General features: G+C 43.8%; 2 protein-coding genes across 2 annotated transcripts in view; one reads left to right on the top strand and one right to left on the bottom strand.

Annotated features, from left to right (window-relative positions):
- Positions 1 to 1,499, bottom strand: part of LOC134458627 (zinc finger protein 850-like) — a 45,743-nt gene extending 44,244 nt beyond the window's left edge. The window contains exon 1 of the mRNA XM_063211057.1: positions 869 to 1,499. Coding sequence (XP_063067127.1) covers positions 869 to 1,289 — 421 coding nt within the window. The 5' untranslated portion in view covers positions 1,290 to 1,499. The remainder of the gene's footprint in view (positions 1 to 868) is intronic.
- Positions 1,500 to 1,745: 246 nt separating this feature from the next.
- Positions 1,746 to 20,984, top strand: LOC134458618 (zinc finger protein ZFP2-like). Its single transcript, XM_063211048.1, has 4 exons — positions 1,746 to 2,243; positions 8,239 to 8,331; positions 19,278 to 20,447; positions 20,662 to 20,984. Exons 1-4 carry the CDS (start codon positions 1,952 to 1,954, stop codon positions 20,982 to 20,984), a joined length of 1,878 nt encoding a protein of 625 aa, XP_063067118.1. The 5' UTR covers positions 1,746 to 1,951.
- Positions 20,985 to 20,995: the final 11 nt, after the last annotated feature.

Genomic DNA, 20,995 nt, shown 5'->3' with positions numbered 1-20,995 from the left:
TGGTGGGGGGAGTAATCAACCAGTGCTCTCCCCCATCCTCCTCCATGACTGAGGTACCCTGAGCATGGTACCGTCCCACCGCACTGCTCCCCATGGGGCGCCACTGAGGGCTGCCCCCTTGCACGGGTGAGGCATAAATGCAATTTCGTTGTGTGCAGTGTGCAGTTTTCACTTGTGTGCTGTGGAGTGCTGTGTCACAATGACAATGGGAGTTGGAGTTTCCCAATGGGCTTTCACTTATCAAAGGTTGAGATATTTAGGTTTTTATAGCCGGTCTTAGAATTTTAGGCATAAATGGGTTAAAGTGACAACCCAGCAATACAGAAGATCGATATTGAATCGAATTAAATCGGATCGTGGATCGAATTGGATCGTGACCTTCTGGATAGGAATCGAATCGTTCCAGGAAATTTGGATCGATTCCCAGCCCTACTAAATAGTCACCTTCTGTTGACTATTCGACTTGTATCGTCTACTGGGCTCGGGCCATTTCACAGGGGGCGTTGAGGCTTATGATGAGGTCCAGGGGGCGTTTGTTCAAAAAAAAGATTTCCCACCTCGCCTTGGTGCAAAAGCCATGTAGAATGTCTCCCTCTTCAGGGCGTGACGTGTGTCGGTTCTCAATGCAAAGGGGACACGGCGGGGGACCCAAATCGGGTACCTCAGTCATGCCAAGATGTGGCAAGATGTGCCGCTGTCTCATGTCATCATGTTGTCCACTACACTAACCTTTATAAATGCGAAAAACCCACAAAATGTTTCAAAAGAACGTGAGGGATAAGTGTAGCGCTACACCCCCTCCCCCATCCACACCCCGCCCCTACCCCTGTGTATTCAAAGCCCTGCGAATAGAAGTGTGTTTGCTTACCATTTACAGAACTTTCACCGTCATCAGGAAACTCTTCTTCCTCCTCTTCCTCCTTCACATCAACCTCGGATGATCCTTCCGAAAAGCCCATGCTGCTGGATACCGATGAAGGCGGCTGGAAGTCCTCCTCCCCCTCCTCCTCCTCTTCCTCCGATTCTGCTGCTGAATACTCCTTCTCGTATCCGCGGTCCTCCTCTGGCTCCTGCTTTACCACCACAGGCCTAGTAGTGTCCGCCATCATCGGTTCTTCTTCATCATTATTGTTGTTATTGAAACCCGGTGTCGCCGGTTGGCTTGGTATTGGCGACCCGATTTCACTTTTACAGCCAGGAGGGGATTCGGGGGAATCTGGAGAAAAGCCAGCATGGTGGTGGTGGTCATACGAGTCCGACTCCTCTGTGTTTGCTAGCGCGCTATCCATGTTGTTTTTGTCGGTAAATGGCGCATCGAAACCAACACCAGACGATGTAAATGTTACCCTTCCCTATAATCCGATGTTGTGGCGAATTTCTGGCGTTCACGACGATCACAGGACAGACGAAACTCGTTTGTTTGTTTGGGGTCTTTCTGAACACAGCACTCGTCGTCGCAAAAGCTGCGTGAAGTCAGCGACAGTGGAACTTCCTGTGCGTACTGTATGCGGTGTGAAAGAACCAGTGATACAAACTGTTGCTGTGAAGCGTGGTAAACGAGATGAGTATTGCTCCATATAGTATATAATGCAATAAAGTGGGGTAATTTTGTTATTCGTTTTTGTGACACCTCCTTACTGGCATTGTTCTAAAAAAGAGAGAGAAACGGGTGTTGTACCACACTTTTATTTTGTAAAAGGATGTCGGGCGGTACCCGCATTTCAACTAGTGCCAATGTTGCTGTCTTCACGCTGTGCGCATTCCAAGACCCTCGGGGAATAGCGCAGCAAAACGAACGGAAGAATTGCACGTGTTAAATAATAGGAGCGAGACGAGTGGAAGAACAAAGTATTCTGATATCTTTCTATGCGCTATTCCAATGTAGGATACACCGTGTGTGTTACAATTAGCACTACAGGAAAGAAAGAAGTTGAACCTTTTACCACCAAACATGGAGAGCTCAGGGGCTGATCTCCCTGAGCACCCAAGACCAGACAAAGATCCAGACGAGCATGCTGCATCTTCTTCGGTTTCCTTGAAATCGGCGACAGTCGAGGTTAAAATGGAGGAAGATGAGGATTGTGGATACGAGAATGACTCTCCTGCAGGATCAGACAGAGAGGAGGAGGAAGAGTTTCACCCGCCTTCATCAGTTTCCAGCCGCACGAACGTTTCAGAGGGCTCGCGGGAGACTAGCGTGAAGGGAGAAGAGATCCAGGATGACGACGAAAGTTCTCTGAACGGTAAGCAACGGACTACTCACTATTTCAATACTGTTGACTCAACTCAATAGAAATGTACAACAACATTAATCTACCACTACTACTATTTACTAACCATCATCATTATTTATTGGTAGCCTAGAGCACAACACATACAAAAATTTAGCTGGGGGGGCGGGGGGTGTAAGAGACCTCAGGCAGAAACTGACAACTACAAGGAAAACCTCGAATGTTGTGCAGATCTACGACATGGCAGGTGGCCAAGACCGAGCTGAATTAACCAGATGCAGCCTTGGGCCCCCACAAGCTAGATATGGCTGCCGCCTAGGGGCACACAGGCTAGATATGGCTGCTGCCAAGGGGTCTTCTGCAAGGGGGCAACTGATTTGGCCAAAAGCGAAAAAATGCAGAATTGTGACAAGATGCAATATTGAAAAAATGTCATCTGTTGTGTTGAGTATGAGTACTGCTGGTTAACATGTTATCCTTAATTCCTAGCTTGTAATTATGACACTGTCTATGTACATTTGTCGCAAAATTTGCCTTCCAGCCTGACCAGCAACCTGTGGCCTCAGGCCATCTTAATCCAGCCCTGGCCGAGACGATTAACCAGAGTCTCGGACAGTGGTTCTCAACCCTTTTTGTAGCCCCCTTGACCTCATCACAAGCCTCACAATGCCCCGATTATTATTACAAAACAAAACAGACTAATGCCCCCCATTGCAATTAAAGGTGCATTATGTAATATTTTTTGTAAATTCTTTACAGAATTCATGCTGCCCATTCACAAATGTTACCTTTTTCAATAGTTACCACCACCATAAATAGGTCAAGCCAAAGCTTTTCATAGGAGAGAAAGATATCCCAAACTCTGGCCACCCAATGCAAAGGAGTGTGCTCAAATTTGGTCTCCTAAGGGGTTTTTATCCCTTCCTTTTTCTTCTGTTTTTGTGGCGTTTGGTGGCGGCTTGCACTACCGCCATCTACAGCACTAAGAGATCTCAATTTATTCTCAACCTCAAGACTCCAAAGGTCTCACTTAAGGTCTCATAAAGGGGCGTTCACCTGACGTGAAATATATACCAGAAATAAACAAGCCTGGGCTGAAGGGTTCTTGGTGCGTAGCAAAAAAGTGAGTTCCAGCCAGGAAATTCCTTTGGGATTGTTCCCTGTTTATTGCCACAAAAAATGAAAATCAATACAAAGAATAGTTCACCTCAGTGTTTGTGCAGGTTAAAATGTGCTGGTTGGGGTTTGGCTGGATACACATGGCTACGATAGGAACCGTCCCTGTGTCTCAATCCATGCACTTGTGCACTTCGGGCACTATGTTTCAGTGCATAGGGCGCTTATGCTAAAAATTTCTGTTGAGTCAGTGCACTGAGAGCGCCGGAAAACGCAGTGCTTGAACTATGGACACTGCATGCACTAAACAGACGCCATGTTGACAGTGGAAGAAACGTGGCGTTCAATTCACTAGAGCAGTGTTTCCCAACCAGGGGTACGTGTACCACTAGGGGTACGCGAGCACACTTCAGGGGGTACTTGGAAAAATGAAAAAAAATGTATGGAGCGTAGTCACATTGGGATATAGAGCATGAGTGAGGGGGTACTCATGGTATGACAAAGAAGCTTAAGGGGTACGCAAGACAAAAAAGGTTGGGAAACACTGCACTAGAGGAGTGTGGTCAACAGTCTCCTAATTCTGTAATTAATGTTGCTGAGACGCCAACCTTTTCATGCCAAGCCAAGTATTATGCCTGATAGTTGCCCTTTGGGGTGAAGGAAATGTAAGAACGAGACGCTGTGCAATGTAAACAGTATCCAACCGATATTTTGGCGAGCTAATGCTATACTCAGCCGTCACTTCCAACGAGGGCACAGTGCATAGCGCTCAAACTTTTCCACGACTCTATGCACTGAAGACCTCAGTGCACTGTGTGCACTGTGCACAACCGTCAGTGCACTGACACAGGTGCGTGGATTGGATTGTGTTTCCCCCTGTCCAAACAAACCTTCATCAACACTAATCACAGGCACCTGCAATTATTGCTGTGACCTGTAGGGGTGTAAATAATAATCGTTTTGAATCGATGCATCGATCCTTAAGACCTCGATTCAATTAATCGATTCACCCACAAGAGAATCGATTAATCGTTATTAATCGATTAATCGATTTTTGTTATTGGGTGGTTGACGTTTAAAGGCGTAACACAAACAATTTTTTTTTTCAAATTCCTGAAAAAAAAACGATGGATAGAAATTGGAAAAAAAGCACTTAGTGGTCTGTGGAATTTCACCTTATTTTTGCCATTTTTGGGAAAATGTGTCCTGCATCAACACATAGTATAGGCATGTCACACCACAGGGAATTCACTGCATTATGGCCATTTTAATCCTTTTGTATACATGACTGACATCTGAGCTGATGCTAACTTGATAATGATATTGTGTTTAATCTTAATGTGTTTTCATTAATAAAAAAACATTTTTTCCTCCTATAAGCTTAAGAGCTGTCACACCACAGGACACCATAAAATGAACCTAAGCATTGCGTGACAGAAAGATTGCAATATGAAGACATATTAAGAGGTTAAGAGTCACCTTAAACTTCCACAGCACTCTCCAATAACTGAGGTACTGACTGGTTAGGAGCCAGTCGTTAAGACCCTTGTAGTTGGCCTTGCAGCTGCCCATTCACAAACATTGAGATACATGTCACCCCACAGGACGCAATTTGTGTTACGAAATTGAACTTGTAGTTAATATTACTGTCTTGAGCTTTTTCCACATTCACATATCTTAATATAAAGTTAATATTTATGCAATCATGCCAAATGCTTCATACATTATTCAAAATGTTGTTGGTTAATTTATATATATATATTATATTCCAGGTTTCATTAATGTTACAGTCACACCGCAGGATATTTGACATATAAACCTTTACATACATTTTAACAAAAATGTTTCTTCTCATCTAAGACTAATATGAAATATAGGGTACCACATCTTCTTTCATTGACATTTGTTTTTTAAAGGAAAATAACAGTTTTGTAGGTTTTTAACCAATGTTACGAAAAAACAAGGTGTCACGTCTCCCACCCTATTATTGCACTCATTTTGTGAGACTATTGATTTTGCTCATGTAGTAATAATAATACTGACCATAATAATGATGTCCCTCAAATGAAATGCATGCAGATATTTCAGCTTTTGTTGATTTATTGAACATTTCACACATGAGCCTAGCCTATAAGGTAAAGAAATATGAACCATTCATTTGAATCTAATTGAATTTCATCAAATTGTGGAGCATTCTGAAGTATCGGAAATAATTGAATCGTTGGCCTAAGAACTCGATATTGAATCGAATCCCCATGAAGGCTGTGATTTACACCCCTAGTCACCTGTGTGACCTAAGCTAAGGTAAAGTGCTCCCCCAAGTGGCTTAGGAGCTGTTCAACACATAGTAGGATATTTTTAAATGTGGATATTTTTGCCCTGGTTACATTGGTTTTGGTCTTCCATCTCCATGTAAGCAGATTTTTTAAAACCATTAAAAATATCTAAGTCAGGTGGCTAAAATGTACCTGTTACAATGGAGTTGTTACTTTTATCCCCATGTTGCGTTTCCACCTAAACAGGAGATCCCCACATATAAGAATATCCTGCTACGTAGAAACGGCACCTTAATCAGTCCCTCCAGGATTTTGCACTGGGATTTTGTGATTTTTGCGGTCAAAATGTCTGATTTTGCGGCGGCATTTTCTCATTTTTTGCAAAGATTTTGCGGCATTTTCAAATTTTTTGCAAAGATTTTGCACCCCTTTCTGGGTTTTTTTGGTAACTGAAAACCACAATCAGTCTAAGCAGGCTTAAGACAAAAGAGAGAGAGATTCAGAAACACACTTCCTATATAATAGAATAATAAAATATTGACAATAATAAAATATTGTCAAAAACTGCCAGAGCGTCTTATAAGCCAGTGCGTCCAATGTGTAAAAAAAATCATGGCCGCGACACTCATAAATGTCTGTCGATATTTTAGAACGACTTCGGGGGAAAACGGGACTGCGCGTTATGAAAAAATACTTGTGGGTATAGCCTACCAGTAGGCTAATGAAGAGCGTCGCGGGGTACAGTAGCCAGGTTGTATGCAAGCGTTACAATGTCACCTGTTGGAAGACGCGTCTCTCTCTCTCTCTCTCTCTCGTGCTCGTATTGCAAGCTGTTGCATATTATTTGCTTGATGCAAAGTTGTGATGGCATACACGCTCTCGTTGACATGGTTGTGTGCATGGTTGCATGGATTCGCAAGACTTTATTGCAATAACACAGTGAAAGCGTGGAAGGGCCGTTCACTTCCTATCTCGGTGTCCTTGACTGAAACAAGTTGCAAAACTCCACACTTCCGAATCCTTTGCGATCGGCACTACAGTGGTTGTTATCAGAAGGCTTGTGCCTACGCATAGACATAGACCCTTAAATTACAAACATTAGCGAACATTGAAAAAAGATCAGACAACGACCGTCGGGTAGCATGCTCATGAAAGCGACAGGGGAGAGTGGAGAAGTTGCGCAAAAATGTAACGTAAGATGTTTGCTACTGTGCGACAGCACCGCCACTATTTCATGACTGCATACACTTTTTCGTCATGGATAAATGGGCAACAATACTTTTCCAGCCAGGATTGCACTGAAAAGTAGACTACTGCTGTTTAAAAAAAGGTCACGGGTGTGCAGCACCGACGCCTGCATGTGTGTGTGTGAGGGAGGGGAGGAGAGAGACGGAGCAGCTGAGATGAGGGTCGCGACTTGCGAAATAGCAGGCAATTATTTTTCAATGTTTCAGTGACATATTAACAAAAATGCTTCCTATTGGTTTTCGTCTCCGGTGGTATTGTAGTCACATTTTTTTTTTTTTGACGAAAATATAAATCAATAAACTCCACAGAATGTTGAAGGGGACAAAGGGGGAAATTTTGCGGGAAAAATGCGGCTTTACAGGAATTACGTGGCATCGTGAAATTATGCGGAATATCATTGAATTTGCATGAATCCACGCGATCGCTGAATCGCTAAAAAACTGGAGGGACTGCTTAATCTAAAACTACACTAAAACCTCCCTGTGACAATAACATGGCACAGTGCACCTTTACAGTTTCACTGTGCAGGAAATGCTCAAAAAGGTACTGCAACTATGCTGCTCATTGAAACTGGGCTGCCTATTGTCAAATTTTATATTTTCCTGAGACACATCGAAAGACCGGCTACGCCATGAGAGGTAGGCTACCCACATGGGTATTTCGATTCTGTTCCTCCAGCAACATTCCAAAATCACTTCAACCAGTCTAAAATGATCAGTCAATCAGCAGCAGATGAGACAGAATCTCTGAAAACAGTGCAACAAGCCGTCAGAATAGGGGACAAGTGGTGACTTCCATAAATTTAAATCCCCTAAAAGTCACTCGCTGAACAATGATTGCATGCAGCAGCCAGACTTCCCTTATGGTAGAGATAGATATATAGGCTACATTATTGACCCCCAAAGGGGAAATTCACCATGATTCATGGTAAACAGCAGAGATGATTAATAAAAAAAATCACTGGGTGGAAAAGATTAAGCCAGAGGACCGACCCGACCTGAGTCATCTGCTTATATTTTTGACCAGTAACCGGCCCGAACCCGTGGGTCCCGTCGGGTTTGTTGGGCCGAACCAACCCGTTGAGAACTCTAACTGCTACTGGTGTCTGAATGTGAGCGTGAATGGGTGAATGTGAGTCTCTCTCTCACTCACTCACTCACTCACTCACTCACTCACTCACTCACTCACTCACTCACTCACTCACTCACTCACTCTCTCTCTCTCTCTCTCTCTCTCTCTCTCTCTCTCTCTCTCTCTCTCTCTCTCTCTCTCTCTCTCTCTCTCTCTCTCTCTCTCTCTCTCTGTCTCTCTCTGTCTCTCTCTGTCTCTCTCCGCATCATAACCAATGTCCCCATTGTCCACTGCAGGTCCTGAACCACCAGAGACTCTAATGGGAGATCGGCAGGTCAAAATGGAGGAGCAGGACGACTGGCAGGAAGACAGCGAAGGTTCCCAGACCAGTAAGTAGACATGTTTCACTACTAGACTGTGCACAGACCAGTAAGGTGTGTCTCATATCACACACCTGTGTCAGTGCACTGACTGTTAGTGCTCACAGTGCTCTGAAGTCTTTAAGTTTGGGTACTTTGCCGTCACTGGAAGGGACGGGTGAGCGTAGCATTAGCTCGCCAAAATAGTGGTTGTTTACTGTTTAGATTGCACAGCGTCTCATATTTGTGTTTACATTTCCTGTACCACAACGGGCAACTATCATGCATACAATACTTGGCTTGGCATGATAAGGTTGGGGACTCAGCAACATTATTCGTAGACAACTTCAACCATTAGACTTGGCTCCTAGACCAGTAAGTAGACAGCTTCCATCATTTCCTCTATGTCTTCCTGCCAATAGGCTATAGTAACCGTTTCCAGGTTAAGTCAAATAGCTTGCACTCTTACCGTAGCCTACTTCACTACTTGACTGGCAGGAAGACCGTGATGGCTCCCAGACCAGTAACTAGACAGCTTGCACTATTTGTTTTAAGTTTATTTCTAAGGGCCTTTGTGCCTTTAATAGGCAGGGCTAGGGCTCTCACAGTATGAATATTTAAGGTCACGGTTATTGTGACCAAAATTACCAGACATGTGGACTCGAGTCCAGTGACTTGGACTCGAGTCTGACTCGAGTCAGCGGTGTGAAGACTTGCGACTTGAAATTTCAAGATCAGAAAGGACTTGCGACTCGACTCGACTTGCACGCCTTTGACTCGGGACTCGACTTGGACTTGACAGTTGTAACTTTCAATGACTTGGCGTGACTTGCCATGTTTTGTCTAAAAAAAAGTCCAAGTCCAACCCTTGTTTTCAGAATGCAACAGCCCGCCCACATTCTTTGTTTGAATCACGTCATTGTCCTAAGCGGTGCTATGCCATTGGCGGCCAGATGCGGCCGGACGCGGCTGGCCTGGACGCGGCGACCAGCGGCAACAGTGAAACACCATTTGCGAGTCTCCAGAACAAACATAGCCTACATTTTAAACCATCGCGGAAGTTAATTTATCTCCCTCTCAGCCCCAACTCATTTTGCATTCTTAATAGGGTAGGCTATGGAAGTTTGCACTGTGATCAACAAATATTTTCTATCAATGTTGTAGGAAGTGTGTGTGGTGGGGCGCTGTGATGTGCTACACACGTGAAGCTCTCGCTCTCTCGCCCCTCGCTTACGACAGAAATTCAGTGAGAACCAAGCTGTCTAAATATTTTAGCTAAATGGTGATGGACATTGATTGTTGAACATTAGGCTATTTAAGCAGTTGAAATAAAAAAGCACACACTGCTGACATAACCGAACCACAGGACTTAATCTATTGTTGTTTTATAAAAGAGTACGCCTATCCGTTTTGCTTTCCCTGTCCTTTATGAATGCGCTTGCCTTCAGCCCCGGAAGGCTGTTACAGTATGTTCCGCTCCCACACACTATGCTTGCGAGTCAGTCACTTCAATGTGAAGTGCAGCCTTGCGAATAATTTCCACCATCGCGGACAAAACCACGTTATGATGGATATGTGGCGAGGTAAACTTTACGAATATGCCTGCTTTTAAGTTTCCCCCAACCCAGGATGTGTCCGTAGGCTATGGCTTGATATCCCAGGGCTATTTCACGACCACAACTCCACGCGCTGAAAATGCATGTTAAGCTCGCGCTTCTCAGTCTAGAAAGAGTAACCTCTCGGTAACATTCTTTGCATTTACCAGCCACCATCGGTTGAGTATTAGAATCAATACAAAAAGACACGTTTATACATGTCTTAGTCTTCCAGCGTGTAATCGAAAATAGGCGAGCAGAGAACACTTGGTCTTGCATCCATCAAAAGAGCTCCACCGGTTGCCTACTTTAGATGCTGGGTGAATGGTTCCAAAGGGAAATAATTTAGCCTATAGCCTATTCATGACAGTCTTGCAAAGAGACAAGACAAACGACCAAAATTGTCAAATAATTGGTCAAGGCGCGAGATGAGGAATACTTCATGGCTATTGGAAAAACTTTGAAGAAACTAAGTGCAAGCAACACTGCTTCCCGCGAAGCTTGCGCTTGAGGGCTATAAACAAGATATGCGCCCCGAACCTCACTGCTTGTTGTTCGATGACTTGAATCGAAACATTTCTAAGGACATCAGGGCTATCTTTGATACCTGGAATACCGCCTCAGCCAGCTGAAAGCAGAGCAGTGTCCCATGTGTCAAATGGTAAGATAATGCCATACCTGTTCCTTGAAAGTTTTAAAACTCAGCCTTGACACACTATCATGTCAGCCACATCAGTTCAAACGCAATCTTTAATGCAGCCTATCGTGAAGTTTAAATGTAATGCGAGGAGGTTGCAAGCTACTGCTGAGCAGCGCAAGACATGGGCATGGGTCGGCTCCCGTGGATAAAAAGCATGTTCCCTCTCGCTCCTTGCGCGCGCGAACCTTGTATCTCGTGGTGTCGACACCGCTTTATCTTATGTTTCTCACAGTTCGAACTACATGCTTTGTTTGGTATTCTGGGGGAGTTTGGAGTCGCAATTACCGCTACTTGGAAATGACACGTTAGATGTATGACACACGACGCCAGCACCGGAGAACTGGGATGTAACCCTGTTTTCCAAATTAACAAAAATTAGGAAACATAGAAGCAGAACTTTGTTTGGCTACAATCTATGACCTGGACGGTAAACTTAATCTTTTTGAAGAGGCATGAACAGCATAGGCTACAAGTGCCTTTGTGGGGGAGGAGAGGGCGATTGGGGAGAACAGGGAGACGAGAGCATGGCGCGAGGCGCATATTCGTTCGGGAAAAATGGGAGCGAAATGTTGGATAGGGCATTACACACATTCCTTCTTCCTACACTGTAGAAGCGCAGAACAAGTTTGCCTCGTTGCCGTAACTGACATTCTGCAGCGCTAACGCCGTGTTTAATTGACAGCGTGCTGGCGAATAGTCTAGTAGCCTAATATAATTAACAAGACGTGGATTAATGACTGTGCAAAGGAAGTTCTAGTTAACTTGGACTGTGACGCAGTAAAAATGGTTGGTGATGGGCCATTGCGGCGAGAATGTGAGGGGGAAAGCGACAATGCCGATATCAGCTTCAACAATAGTAGAGTAGAGTAGAGTAGTAGAGTAACTTTATTGATCCCCAGGGGGAAATTCAGGAAATGCATCATTACTTTACCAGGAATTTAATCCAACTAACTAGTCCTACTTTGTCCTCATTTCTTAGCCCGTATGGACAAGTGTCTACTAGGCTAAATACTGTTGGCACGTAGCCTACAGCAGACTATTAGCCTAGTGCTGCACCATGCATGTGCTCATTGGTGGGTTCACAGTTATGACACTGTCAATGCTCAGCTTCTGGTTCACAGATAATGGGATGAAGTGAACATCATGGACCAGCTGAGACAGGGCTGCCTGCTGATCATCCTGTCTCACATGTGTAGCCCCACCCCCCATACGCACACACACACACACACACTGGGCTCAATTTTTTAAAAAAAAAAATTGATTACCCCTGCTGTATGTCATATCTTGATGAGAATGGTGAGCTTAATATGGTACCTTAGGGAAAATGGCGTCTTTTAAAGCCAAACCAAAATGTTTACATTAGTCGAGTGTTACACTACAGTAAAGAGAGGGGGGAGGGTGGGTAGCACCTGTAAGACATGAATAGGCTACTACTTTCACCCTTGGCCTTTGTGGGTAAGTCAAACATAGTACGCTGAAAGTGTGAATCCGCGTTTTCAGGTCGGAAGTGTAATATGCCCCCCTAATGTCTTGACAAAACCTTCCAGCCAAAGCTGTCAGCACACATACGCACACATTCTTGCAAACAGGACTATTTGCCCACTGGACAGTAAATATTTGGCATATGGTTGCTCCTTTGTTTAAGTACAAATTCACATGAAATGTATTTTTATGTGAAAAAAATATGAAATTAAATGTAATTTTACATACACACAGCACAAGCAGTAGTTTGGTTTAGACTGATTTTTCAGCAACTGTTTTAGTAATTGTCATCTTTTTACTCAGGTCTCATTATTATACTAATGAATTTATGATCGAAATTGTGATTGCAAATAGAAAATTCCTTTGTGACTTGTTAAGGACTTGAAAAAAAATGAGACTTGGACTTGGACTTGACTTGGCTGGGGTATGACTTGGACTTGGACTTGACTTGGTCAGATGTGTCTTGACTTGTGACTTGACTCGGACTTGAGAGGAAAGACTCGAGACTTACTTGTGACTTGCACATTAGTGACTTGGTCACACCTCTGAAAATTACGACGGTATTATCGCTGTATTTTTTTAAGGCAATACTAAAGCCTTTAGATCCTACATATGGCCAATGTTTTTTCATGGCTGAATGGACACATTTATCCAGTATTTAAAGCAAACACATGAGATCCATATCTGGGACCCTCCCTGACGTATTGTCATAATGACAAAATATGTTTATAGTTATTTTTGGACATCAAGTTTTAATAGCCTGAGTTAAATGATGGCTTAGATTGTATGGCTACAAAAACAATCGTTCTGTTTCAATAACCAATACACACTGACTCCCTTATACATCTTCATGGTCAACAACACCTGTATGCTTAGGCCTATTTAATTTATTTGCTTTTCACTACGAGATGAAGTTCACAGAATTGCCAGATGTGACTGATTATTTCCAGCCAAAAAATGCTCATAAATTCCTGGAGGCACAAAATCTTGCACAATTTGAACAGGCTTTTTCTAATTATATGGCAATTATACAGAAAACCCCATCCAATGTTGTGTTTTTTTAATCCTAAACAGACGAATTGGGTGGGATAACAACCAATCTGGCATCCCTGAGTTCCTTGCAGCCCGTGGCTGTTTGCTCAGTGTATAGCGAATTCAAGTGGTTAGCGGATTTCTACAGCATTAGCGCTTAATATGTTAGCATTAAATTAGTATTCAATTTCATACCATCTTCGATATCTTTTTCAGACTTAATACCGTATAGGTCTATTTGTGTTATTTATTTATTTTTTTAACGAGAATTATTAGGCTACTGGTCGGGTCTGTGCCGCTGCTGAAGATGTAGAAGAGCAACAAACACTACCGACCCTAAAGTTCAAAACTTCTGGCCCTCTTTGATGTATTTTCATGGGCAACATATTTATTTTCGATATTGACGAGGCGCACGCAGCCTGCAGTGTCCAGGCCTGCATGGCATGGGCCGCCAGCCCGTGATGACCAACACAGGGCGGTTATTCCATTTCTAGAGCTAAAACTAAATATGCCACTAAATTCAGACCCATTCAGACCCTCTTTGTTGTGTTTACAGAATCAAACCCACGTTACTGTAGCAATTAAAGTAGGCAATCGTAGTCATACAACGACATCAAGACTAGGGCTTACAGCTGAATTGAGGACAGGGCATAGCGAACAAACATCTTGGCCAAAGTATCTATCTATCTATCTATCTATCTATCTATCTATCTATCTATCTATCTATCTATCTATCTATCTATCTATCTCTCTCTCTCTCTCTCTCTCTCTCTCTCTCTCTCTCTATCTATCTATCTATCTATCTATCTATCTATCTATCTATCTATCCTAGTTGATTCTGTATCTAAAGGCAGTCTGAGGCAGTATGATGGCAGTCATGGGTAAGCGGTTAGTGTGTCTGACTTGTAGCCTAAAGGCTACTGGTTCGACTCCCGTCCCACCAGGTTGGTGGGGTGAGTAATTAACTACTGCTCTCCTCCATACTCCTCCATGACTGAAGTACCCTGGGCATGGTACCGTCCCACCACACTGCTCCTTAATATAATGTTAATGAGGTCAAAACCTGCAGAGAAATTGCAAAAGATCTCTTTAACACTCAAACTGTCGTGATGGTTGTAAAATAATCTAAAAGTAGTGAAAAAAGGTAGTAAATTTGACTTCAAGATTGGTACATATTAGAGGTGCACCGAAAATTCGGCCGCAGAAAATATTTGGCTGAAAACGCAAAAAAAGACACTTTCGGTTTTCGTCCGAAAGCCAATTGAGCGGCCGAATCCCATGCTGAACAGAAAAGGGCTTGAAAATGGGCATTAATGAAACTAATTTCAGTTCTACTCTAACATTTCATGACTTCAAATACACATTTATTTTCTTTCAAAAACATGACAAAACATTTATTGTAAACCGTAGATTTCAGCAATATTTAAAAATGGTGAAAACCCAATTTTTGATCACTTTTGACTGAATTGTAATATTCGGTTTCGGTATTCGGCCAAGTGATGATTAATTATTATTCGGTTTCGGTTTCGGCCACAAATTTTAATTTCGATGCACCTCTAGTACAAGTAACAACCTTGGATTCTTGGTCACCGTTGGTGTACATTACATTACCTGTGCCACGCGCACGCACACACGCACACACACACACGGAGCACCTTTTGGTTACATAACCTGTACCACACACTCACACACAGGTCATTTCATGTGAAATCAGACCCTTTGGGACCCGACCGACACGGATTTTAATCATACTTGCTGTGGCTGTTTAGTAGCAAGGTAGCACCCCAGAACTGCAGACTAGCAAAGGTTTACATGTTAGGGTAGGACACTATACATTCGGCCTTGATTATATCAGTCAGTGTAAGTCACAAAAGGATGTCTGAGGTATTGTTTGAAAGCTGTTGTCTAGCTCTACAAATTACACACACGGCATGGAATACAACAACCTTCAGACTATGAATTATGATACATAGAAAAATTAAAAATGTAATATCAAAAAAACTTATATTTTAAAATGGCTGGTTTCATGTTTAAACATAGCCTGTAAGATCATAAACAACACCTGAAAATGGGGTGTTTGGTTCTTTATTCATTTCAGAGATAATGGGATATAAAGGTTGAAATGAGTTGGAATGAAGTAGTAATAGAGTAATGTCAGGGACAGGGCTGGACTGGCCATCTGGTATAACAGGCATTTTCCCGGTGGGCCCTGCGCCCTCGTTGGTCTGTATTCCAGGTACTCAGAAACTAAACGGCTTCTGCCCATTGTCAATGGACACAGTGGAACCTAGACCATTTCAAGCATTCAGAGAAGGCAGGGTTGAAAGAATGAGCTCAGTAAAGGATTTTTTTAAATGTTCAAGCATCAAAGGCTATGTTGTAGCTGTATATGATGGCTGCTAGTGGCTAGCATGTGTTGAGGAGTGTATGCCGAGCACTGGAGAGGTGAAACTGAACTTCCTGCATCCTCATGGACCATCTCCATTCCTTTAGACAAGGAACTGGCGATTTTAAAATACAAGTTTTTTTGATATTCAATTTTTAATTTTTCAATTTATGATAATTCATATTCTGAGGGTTGTTGTGTTCCATGCTGTTTGTGTAATTTGTAGAGCCAGAAAAGAGCTTTCAAATAACACCACGGACATATTTTTGTGACTTATACTGACTGATATAATCAAGGCTGAATGCATAGTGTCCTACCCTCATATGTAAACCTTCGCTAGTCTGTTTCTCCCTTAATATTGGTGTCAGATTCACACAAATGCAGTTTTGGGGTGCTACCTTGCTACTAAACAGGCACAGCAAGTATGATTGAAATCCGTGTGGTTCGGGTCCCAAAGTGTCTGATTTCACGTGAAATGACACACACACACACACACACACACACACACACACACACAGTACATGCATACATACAAACACACAGGGACAGGGACATTAAAGACTCTTTATGATTCAAGATTATTGATGAATATTGATGAAAGAGTCAATATTGATGAATGTTGATGTCAGGGATATTAAAGACAAATTATTGATGGTTTTTGACTTTTTGAGTTACTGTACTGTGTGCTGTACTGTGTGCCATGAGGCTCGCTAACCTTGTCAATACACACACACACACACACACACACACACACACACACACACACACACACACACACACACACACACACACACACACACACACACACACACAACCTGTCTGTTGTGTCCTGTGTGGCTCGCCTACTTCTTAATTTGTTGGCACTTCCTGCTCTGTTACACATGCCCATGCACACACACACAATTTAGTCTGGCCCCGATGAAAAGTACATCCGATGATTGATGATGAGAACAACCCGTTGTCTTTCAAACCGTCCATGTGCCCATAGGCCAGTGCTCTGACCAATCAGCGCTATCTTTCTCGTTGATATGCTTTCCCAACGTTGCGAGCTTCGACGTCACTCCCTCAAAACTCCACCCGCTTTGATTCAAAACAAATTTCTGTGTTGTGATGTCTTTGCCAGATTCTTGGCCAGCCTGGCAGACCACTCAAACGATGCGAGGCCAGACCACTCGCAGCCAAAGAATTTTGGCGTCCAGCGGGTGGCGCTGGTTTACTAGGCTAATAATTTTGTCCATTTTGTCCTCTGTATGATAAACAAATGCAATGTACGGTGAAGAGTGGTCATTCAGTTTATTTAGATGCCTTGAAACGATTGACGGATGATTACGAAATGTCCCAAGTCTTCTTCGAAATGTCTCAAGTTTTGAAAGAAAAACGTCTGATCGGAAACGTGCGTTGAACGAATTGCCCTTTGCAACAACAATTTGGGTCGATTTTGGGATTTTGGTACGATAATTTAGCAATCTGGCAACATTGCCACCCGCTCCCTCTCGAGAAGCGCAAACATTTGTATCTACCATTTTAACTTTGCCATAGAATTTCATGGAAACCTCGACTTATGGTGTCACATGATATGTGTCTGGTTAACTTTGGAGTCTATGGTATTTTCAAACATGTGAACCCTTTAAAGTCTCCTTACGTAGCCAGCGGTAACTTGGGTCCTTGGCATGACAGCCAGAGCACACCGACAGGCTACATACTGCCTATCAGTCGGACTCGGCAAGGCATCGTTCATGCACAGAGAGAGAGAGAGAGAGAGAGAGAGAGAGAGAGAGAGAGAGAGAGAGAGAGAGAGAGAGAGGAGAGAGAGAGAGAGAGGAGAGAGAGAGAGAGAGGAGAGAGAGAGAGAGAGAGAGAGAGAGAGAGAGAGAGGAGAGAGAGAGAGAGAGAGAGAGAGAGAGAGAGAGAGAGAGAGAGAGAGAGAGAGAGAGAGAGAGAGAGAGAGAGAGAGAGAGAGAGAGAGAGAGAGAGAGAGAGAGAGCACTAGTGCTGTCGTGTCTGTTCGTAGCGCTTGCTAAGATACCACAATCATTATGCAGAGGGAGAGCGCTCAAAAACGGGGAAATAGACAAAACCCAATTCACCTCAGATTCCATATATATCTATCTTCATATTGTAACTCTGTGCTTGTGCCGTGTGCATAGCCTTATTGCAGAAAAGGCTGGTATGTTCTATCTTACTAGTCAAACACTACTGACTAAAAGGCTACTAATTTGGTCTTTTCTACCAGCCAAACTGCTTGTAGCCAAGATGTGTTAGTTAGGTAGCCTACTGTCTTTATGGAGCACATTAGGAAGACTAGCCTATAGCACATGAAAGGCTCCAGGTCTTTTAAAATATAGCAACGATAATATAATAATAATAATAATAATAATAATAAATATTATTATTATTCTATTATTCTATTATTGTTGCTATTGTTGTTATTTTTAATTATTATTATTTTTTAAAGCTTAGGTGCGTGTGTGTATGGGGTGGTGAAAACATTTGGGTGCACCTAAATTTTGTGCTGGTGCACCTAAAAAAATTTTTTAGGCGCACCAGTGCAACCAGTGCAAAAAGTTAGTCTGGAGCCCTGCACCTTGTATGGCTAACACAGCTTGGTGTGCCTCCGGTGAACTCACGGCTAGTCATCCCACTTTTGACACCAATTGTAGCGAAGGGGAGTAGAGTTGCACCACTGGGACTCAAGCCAGGACCTTCTGGGGTACCATACTGGGTGGGGCTCTGACCTCTACACCAAAGAGCCTAGTGGTGTACCATTCTGGGGCTCTGACCACTACACCAAAGAGCCTAGTGGTGTACCATTCTGGGGCTCTGACCACTACACCAAAGAGCCTAGTGGTGTACCACTATGGGGCTCTGACCTCTACACCAAAGAGCCTAGTGGTGTACCATTCTGGGGCTCTGACCTCTACACCAAAGAGCCTAGTGGTGTACCATTCTGGGGCTCTGACCTCTACACCAAAGAGCCTAGTGGTGTACCATTCTGGGGCTCTGACCTCTACACCAAAGAGCCTAGTGGTGTACCATTCTGGGGCTCTGACCACTACACCAAAGAGCCTAGTGGTGTACCATTCTGGGGCTCTGACCACTACACCAAAGAGCCAGGCTCACTGGCATAGTACACCCTCAACCGTGGTAGTGTTGGTGTAACCCAACGTACTACTGCGCACTGCGTCGTCCTCGGGGGCGCGAACTCGACACCACATCAATGGGAGTCACAGCCCAGCGGCATGGACACTGTATGAGGCTTTCGGGAGGGAGGTTTACCAATGTTCCACGGCAACTCTGCTAGTTGGCCTCCATTACTCTCTCCCCCTTAAACCTCACTCTCCTCCGGGTCACGGCACCAGTGCAACCAGGCTCACTGGCATAGTACACCCTCAACCGTGGTAGTGTTGGTGTAACCCAACGCATTACTGCGCACTGCGTCCCCCTCGGGGGCGCGAACTTGCCCCAACGTCAATAGGAGCCACAGCACGATACCGCAAGACCAAAGGACCAGTCCCCCAGCCCAGCGGTATTGACACTGCATGAGACTTTCGGGAGGGAGGTTTACTACTGTTCCACGCTAACTCTGCTAGTTAGCCTCTGTTACATTGACCACTCCATCACAGTTGAATGTATGGACCGGTAGGAATGGTCTGATACAGGTTCCCCAGTTGCTACTGTGCATGTGTTGCCATTACTAGCCAAGAAAGACTGGCATGCTTCACTGAGAAAACAATAAGTCTAGCCATCTAGTTTAGTGATGCTGTTCTCTGTCTTGTTGCAGGGCAGGCTGCAGAACAGAAACCACCAAACCAAACTGAGGGACCTGTGGACAAACATGATGATGATGGAAAAAAGACTAGCACACCAAGCCAAACTGGAGAACCTGTGGAAAAATATGATGGAAACAAGACTAAACGTGATAGCAGAAACAAGATTAACACACAGAAAGGTGGCCTGCGAAAAAAACACCAGATTATTGATCTCAGGAAAAAAACACACCAATGCAGCAGCTCACGTGGAAAGAGTGTAACTCCAGAGGACGCTGATCTCAACCATCCCCAAGGAGTCCCCACTGGAGAGCGTGAACATGAATGTAGCGAATGTAGAAAAACTTTTGCGCGAAAAGGTGACCTCAAGAAGCACCAGCTCGTCCACACTGTAGAAAAAACGCACAAATGCAAAACATGTGGAAAGGCGTTCTCGCAAAAATCTTATCTCAACAAACATGAGAGAATTCACACAGGACAAAAGCCATACCAGTGCAGCACTTGTGGAAAAGCTTTCACACTCTTAGGTGATGCCAAGAGACACGAGAGGATCCACACAGGGAAAAAACCTTACCAGTGCACCTCATGTGGAAAGACCTTTTGTGACGCACAATATCTTAAAAGGCACCAAAGAACCCACACCAAAGAAAAGCCACATCGATGCGTGATGTGTGAAGAGGCTTTTGCGCACCCCAACTTTCTCAAAAAGCACATGAAAATCCACAAGCCCCACACATGTCCTGCATGCGGAAAAGGCTTTGTTAAAGAATGCGATATGAAGCTACATCACAGAACGCATACTGGAGAAAAACCATTTCAGTGTAAACATTGTGGAAAAGCCTTTAGAGGCAGTTCTGACCTCCGGAGACACAAGTGCAGCTCAAGTGAAAATGGTGTTCATGTCAAGCACACTCTTAATAGCTGTGAGATCGTCCGTTCTGGAAAGCCAGACCAGTATACCTCATGCGGAGAGAATTTTAGTCAAGATGGCCAGAAAACAAGAAAGAAAAGTCAAGATGACCATCTCATTAAGCAGGAAGAAGACGATGAAACCACTAAATATCCAAGTCAGTTTGCCACATGTGGAAACACATTAAGTCAAGATTGCCACCCTATAAAGCATGGACAAACCTCCACTGATGACAATCCAGACCAGTATACCGCAGGCGGAAAGCATGAAGGAAGTCAGGATTCCCATCTCATAAAGCATGAAGCAAGTCGGGATTCCCATCTCATAAAGCATGAAGCAAGTCAAAATGTATGTGTCTTAAAGCATGAAGCAATTCAAAATTCTCATCTTATAAAGCAGGAAGAATCCTCAACAGGTGAAAATCCAAGGCACTGTACCGCAGGTGGTGAGGCATACGTCCACCTCTGCTCTCCTGTGAAAATCCAAAGTGGGGAAACTAAGTTTGTGTGTTCCACCTGTGGTAAAGGGTTTTCTAAAGGACACCTATTCCGGAAGCATCAGAAAATACATGGAGAAAAAGCACACAAGTGCAACAGATGTGAAAAAGCTTTCGTACGAAAAGCTGATCTGTACAGACATCAGAGCGTTCACACTGAAGAGAAGCCGCACCAGTGCACTACATGCCACAGAGCCTTCGCACGACGGAGCCACCTGGAGAGACACGAGAGAGTTCATACTGGAGAGAGGCCACATCAGTGCCCCGTGTGTAGAAAGGCCTACGCCAACAAATGTGATCTCAGATGTCACCTGAGAACACACGCT

This window comes from Engraulis encrasicolus, chromosome 1, assembly GCF_034702125.1.
Source record: "Engraulis encrasicolus isolate BLACKSEA-1 chromosome 1, IST_EnEncr_1.0, whole genome shotgun sequence".
Taxonomy (NCBI): domain Eukaryota; kingdom Metazoa; phylum Chordata; class Actinopteri; order Clupeiformes; family Engraulidae; genus Engraulis; species Engraulis encrasicolus.
This window is presented reverse-complemented; position numbering and strand designations above follow the sequence as displayed.